The 4,798-nt window shown below is 49.5% G+C and overlaps 1 protein-coding gene across 1 annotated transcript in view; it reads right to left on the minus strand.

Moving 5' to 3' along the window:
- Window positions 1–1,266: 1,266 nt before the first annotated feature.
- slc27a6 (solute carrier family 27 (fatty acid transporter), member 6) overlaps window positions 1,267–4,798 on the minus strand; it is a 28,992-nt gene continuing 25,460 nt past the window's right edge. The window contains exons 8-10 of the mRNA XM_015403272.1: window positions 4,564–4,661; window positions 4,251–4,381; window positions 1,267–2,453 (exon numbers count right to left, since the gene is read on the minus strand). Coding sequence (XP_015258758.1) covers window positions 2,277–2,453; window positions 4,251–4,381; window positions 4,564–4,661 — 406 coding nt within the window. The 3' untranslated portion in view covers window positions 1,267–2,276. The remainder of the gene's footprint in view (window positions 2,454–4,250; window positions 4,382–4,563; window positions 4,662–4,798) is intronic.

Consider the following 4,798-nt stretch of genomic DNA (forward strand, 5'->3'; position numbering starts at 1 on the left):
AAGACGCTAAAGAAACTCTAGAAGCAGAAGACGCTCTAGATGCAGAAGACTCTGGGGACACAGAAGACGCTCTAGATGCAGAAGACGCTGAGGACGCAGAAGACGATCTAGATGCTGAAGACACAGAAGACGCTAAAGAAACTCTAGAAGCAGAAGACGCACCAGATGCTCAAGACGCTGAGGACACAGAAGACNGCTAAAGAAACTCTAGAAGCAGAAGACGCACCAGATGCTCAAGACGCTGAGGACACAGAAGACGCTCTAGATGCAGAAGACACAGAAGATGCTAAAGAAACTCTAGAAGCAGAAGACGATCTAGATGCTGAGGACGCAGAGGACGCTCTAGACGCTGAACATGCTAGCACTGAGAGAAAATTAATCGTGGTCAAACTGTCGGGGAACCCGCGCTGAAACGCAGCATCCAGAGCCTCTCGGGAAAAGATCATCTCAAAGACGTCTGTGGGACGTAGAGTAACGGTCGCAGAAGCGTCAGATACTCTGTTAGCTGTGGATTGCTCTCAGCAGCTGCAGCTCCTTGGAGAATAAAGGGGATCTTTTCTATTCTAGCGTCCAGAAATGTCCTGCTGTTGGACCAGTGGTTGGTGATCATGTTCGCTCCGTCTTTTAGCCTGAAACGCTGCCGGCGACCAGAGGGTTCAACCTGAAGAAGCTTCAGAAATAGATTGATTTGTACGCCACGCATATCTCAGGTGACCTTTGTGGTTTCAATGAGGACTCATCTGTTCCCCTGATGGTACTGGCCCTGAGACACCTGAGGACAGTTTAAAGGTTAGGACTACAGGTAGACATCTGCCTTTATGATGGGCCGGCCGGGTGCTACTGGCAGGTTGGGGGAGGCCCTAGAGAAAGATGATCTCTGCCATGAAGCTGGAGCTCATGACTCCTAGAAGAATTTCTGAAATGATGACGATGTTTGAGTTTCAGCGGCTGGTCCTCCGGGGGCCCGGTCTATCTGGACTGGGTCAGCCTGAAAATAAGGAGGCCGGAAGAGTTTGGATATGGATTCAGGTCCGGCCTCCATCGCCCCTCACTCAGCAGACGCTGTGTCGCCTAGCAACCGTGACAGATGACTGACGAAGGAGCAAAGAATGGATGCTGAGCTTCTAGCTGAGGATGTTGAGGAGCTTCAGCAGCAGTACCGCCGCCTCAGATATCGCATTTATAGTCCCCCCCCCCCTCCAGATAAATTGGAATCTGAGCTTAAATATCAGCCAAACTCATTTACACAGTAACAGATTAAAACCTTTAGATAAACCAAACATTACCGCCACATATCTGATTCTATAACCATTAAAACAACTATTTTCATTCATTTCAGACGGAACTATTCACTGACTGGATTATATTAAACTGAACTTCCAATTTTCACCACTGTATGGCGCCAAGTAACCTTTCCTCTAAGAGACAGAGCAGCTGGCGTGCTTGGACTCTCAATGAATCCTGGTACAGCGGACCTGTCCTTAAACACGGTCAAAAAGAAGGACACATCTGTCGGCCGCATAAAGTGGAATCTTCCAATCCGAACAGACCTCGTCGCCGCGCTATGACATCATCGGCCAATGGATCTTTGGAGGACGAAGCCGCTGGATACAAACTCAGCCAATGATTATAATTTAGAATATCATTCATAATGCACTTAGCATACAAATCTATCCATCCATCCATCTTCCAACACGCTAATCCCTGCTGGGGTCGTAGGGGGGCTGGTGCCAGCTGTCATTGGCTGAGAGGCGGGGTCCACCCTGGACAGGTCACCAGTCTATGGCAGGCATACAAATCTAAAACTGCTACAAACAAGCCAAGAGGATAAAAAGAGGAAAATAACAGTAAATATTGGGAAAGTTCTTTGTGGTTGATCCCTCCCTCTGATGATCTGCTCCGTAAGTGAAATCAAGTCTGGACGTGTTTTAATCCTGAAGATCAGGCCCTGCCAGCCTAACCCTGCAGGGCGCACTGAGACCTGGCTGCAGCACAGCAACGTCTCCACACTGCCCCCTCACTAAAGCCTTCAGGAAAAGCTGTCTGAAATTTAAAAAACTAAATTAGAGTTAAACTTCTGCGGTTCTGTGAAGCTGTAATGGTTCCGATTATTGATCCCATCGTTTGCGAAAGAATGTCATCAGTGTCCATAGGAGCTGGGGTTCTGGTTGGGTTCTGCTTCTCTGGCAGAACAATCCTTCACAGTGATCACAGACACAAACAGAGCAAACATCGTCTTTGGACCCTCTCCGTCTCCATGGTGACCCAGGGGTCCTCTAGAGCTTGCGTTCTCCACAGATGATGCTCTGGTATATCTGTTCTGTTAGGGGAATGTAGCTGTTCTGCTGGTAGTCCAACACATAGAGGGGATCAGAGATGGTTGATGGGTTGAAGCCACTCTGGACCAACTGGAACTTCTGCTGTTTGAAGGTGCTGGTCATCTCCATCACCTCCTGTGGGACAAAGCGGAGGACGTTCAGTCACAGCAAACCCAAAGCCTACCTCCAAACTCCAGTCCTCAGGGGGGCGCTGTCCTGCACCTTCTATGGTTTATATGGGAGAATCAATGGTCTTCATAATGGTAATATACAAAGGAAACATCTTTATTTGTTATTAAAACAGAATAGTGAATAAAAAACTGATTACAGCTTATTGATGCTACCATTCTATAGTTAGAACCAGAACACTGAGGAATGGGCTACTATGCTGCTGCATTACGTCATAATGCTGAATATGTTCAGGATCTCTCGCCATCTTTGAAACAGCAAAGAGATTGCTGCCTGTACTTTAGAATATCCTCTGCACATTGATGAAGGCACACAGAAAACAGTTTAATAGACAAAACAATGGTAAAAACAAAGACTGATTTGCTTTGTTGCTTAGAGTGAACGGCCCGATCCGGCCGGGGAGAAGGACGGACGTTTTCTCCTTGGCTCTGCCTTTCTGCTACCTCATTCAGACTGTTCTATTCACCAATGTTCACATGAGGGAGGAGATCAGGCAGAGAGCAGAACCCAGTTGGGACTGAATGTTCATGAATTGTTCTGCCAACAAAAAAATGAAAGTTACGTTTGAATCACGGTTCTATGAATGCCGGATGACCACCAGAGGGCGGTGCTGAAAGCACTGGCTGTTTGGGCAGAACCTCGTGGAGGTGGTCGGATGCCCATGATGCAGCAGCACATGTTGCTGGAAGCGAGACCCCACTGAAAGCCGCCCAGGAAGAGGAGATGCTCCTGGTGGAACGTGATCTCCCAGTGACTGGCAGGGAGAAGCGAGGGAGCCCCACAATCCAACCAGCAGTCAAAGGTCACCCAGGCTCAGGCTGAGCTAACGCTAACCCCATTAAAACTGGGGAGCAGGGCGTGATCGCTACCATCACCACGTACAAAAACCAATAAACCAAAGAAGCCAACAACGTTAGCCGTACCCAAACTTCTGCAAGGGAAGTTGGTCAGACTGGGAGTGGGGCGAAATCGCTGCCGTCACCAATTCTCAACCAAAACAGCACCAAGCTGAAGGTAACACGGTACCCAGAAGCTGGGAGAGGGGGCGACTTTCCGAACTCTTCTACCCGATCGACCCGTTGCAGCCTGGGAGGGCGGAGAACAGGACCTCCAGTCAGCGAGAGACAAACAACGGGAAGCTAGCGAACCGCTGAGAAGAACCAAGGATGACACCAGGCTACGTAGCTCCTGATTGGTCCTCCAGCTTCACAGCTGGGATAATTACTGGAGCTGCGCATCCCTGAAGGGAACATTCAACACCAGCATTGGGCGGTCAGCAGGGATGGAACAGAACCATCTTTGACCTTTGATGATCTGCCATATTTTAACTTTCTATCACACCTTCAGAGCCATGAACATCATCTAAACGCAGTGACCTGATTGGACAGAGGGTCTGATGAGGTCACAGAGCAGAACCTTTATCCACGTTTTAACTCCTCTCTGCTGGCTGCCTTCCTCCTGCAGTTCCACCGTAGCAGCACTAGAGGGAGCAGTTCACCCATAGACCAGCCTGACTGGTCTCCACTGGGAGCCTGATGTGGTCCTACCATCTGAAGGACCTGCTGCCCCCTTCAGAGGCGTTCCACCATCATCTGATGATGATGAAACCGTTCAGCTGGAGGAGAACGTCTCATCCGCCGCTCATCTAAAACATGGCCTCCAACATAATAACATTTAGAATGATTCTGGCACCCAGCAGAGGAAGGCGTCGAGTGAAGGAAGCGTCAGGAAGAGGTCAGTCACCTGGATCCTCACGAAGAGCGGGCGAGCGTACGGCGGGAGGTCCCTGAGGGCGTGTTCCAACAGCTTGTGACCATCAAAGGTGAATTGTGGTCGCACGGTGAGGGCGGCCATCCCCGCTCTGCCCTCATGTCCTGTCAGAGAGAGTTAAGATGGAGTCAGCAGAAGCTCCAACAGGTTCTACAACTAGAAGACAGGATTTTCCTTCAGCGTCTATGAGAAACGCGTCAAAACGAAGCATGCGAGTCTAAGGAAGGAGCCGTTCTTCTTCACTGTGAATGAGCTGATGAAGACGAGATGAAGGCAGAAACGTTACCTGGAACCTCCACTCCAAACACATTGACCTCCTGGATGAAGTCCACCTGCCCCAGGATCTCCGTCACCTCCGTGGTCGCAACGTTCTCTCCTTTCCACCTGAAGAAGGGAAGGAACCAGAGAGATGAGGCATGAGGTCAGACCCATCATCATTCATACAACTATTCCAACCCTTCAGTGTCCACCATATTGGATCAGTCCATTTGCTGCACATGTTCAGAAAGGTCCAAACAGAC

The sequence above is a fragment of the Cyprinodon variegatus genome, unplaced genomic scaffold (genome assembly GCF_000732505.1).
Source record: "Cyprinodon variegatus isolate N-32 unplaced genomic scaffold, C_variegatus-1.0 Scaffold1475, whole genome shotgun sequence".
NCBI classification, from domain to species: domain Eukaryota; kingdom Metazoa; phylum Chordata; class Actinopteri; order Cyprinodontiformes; family Cyprinodontidae; genus Cyprinodon; species Cyprinodon variegatus.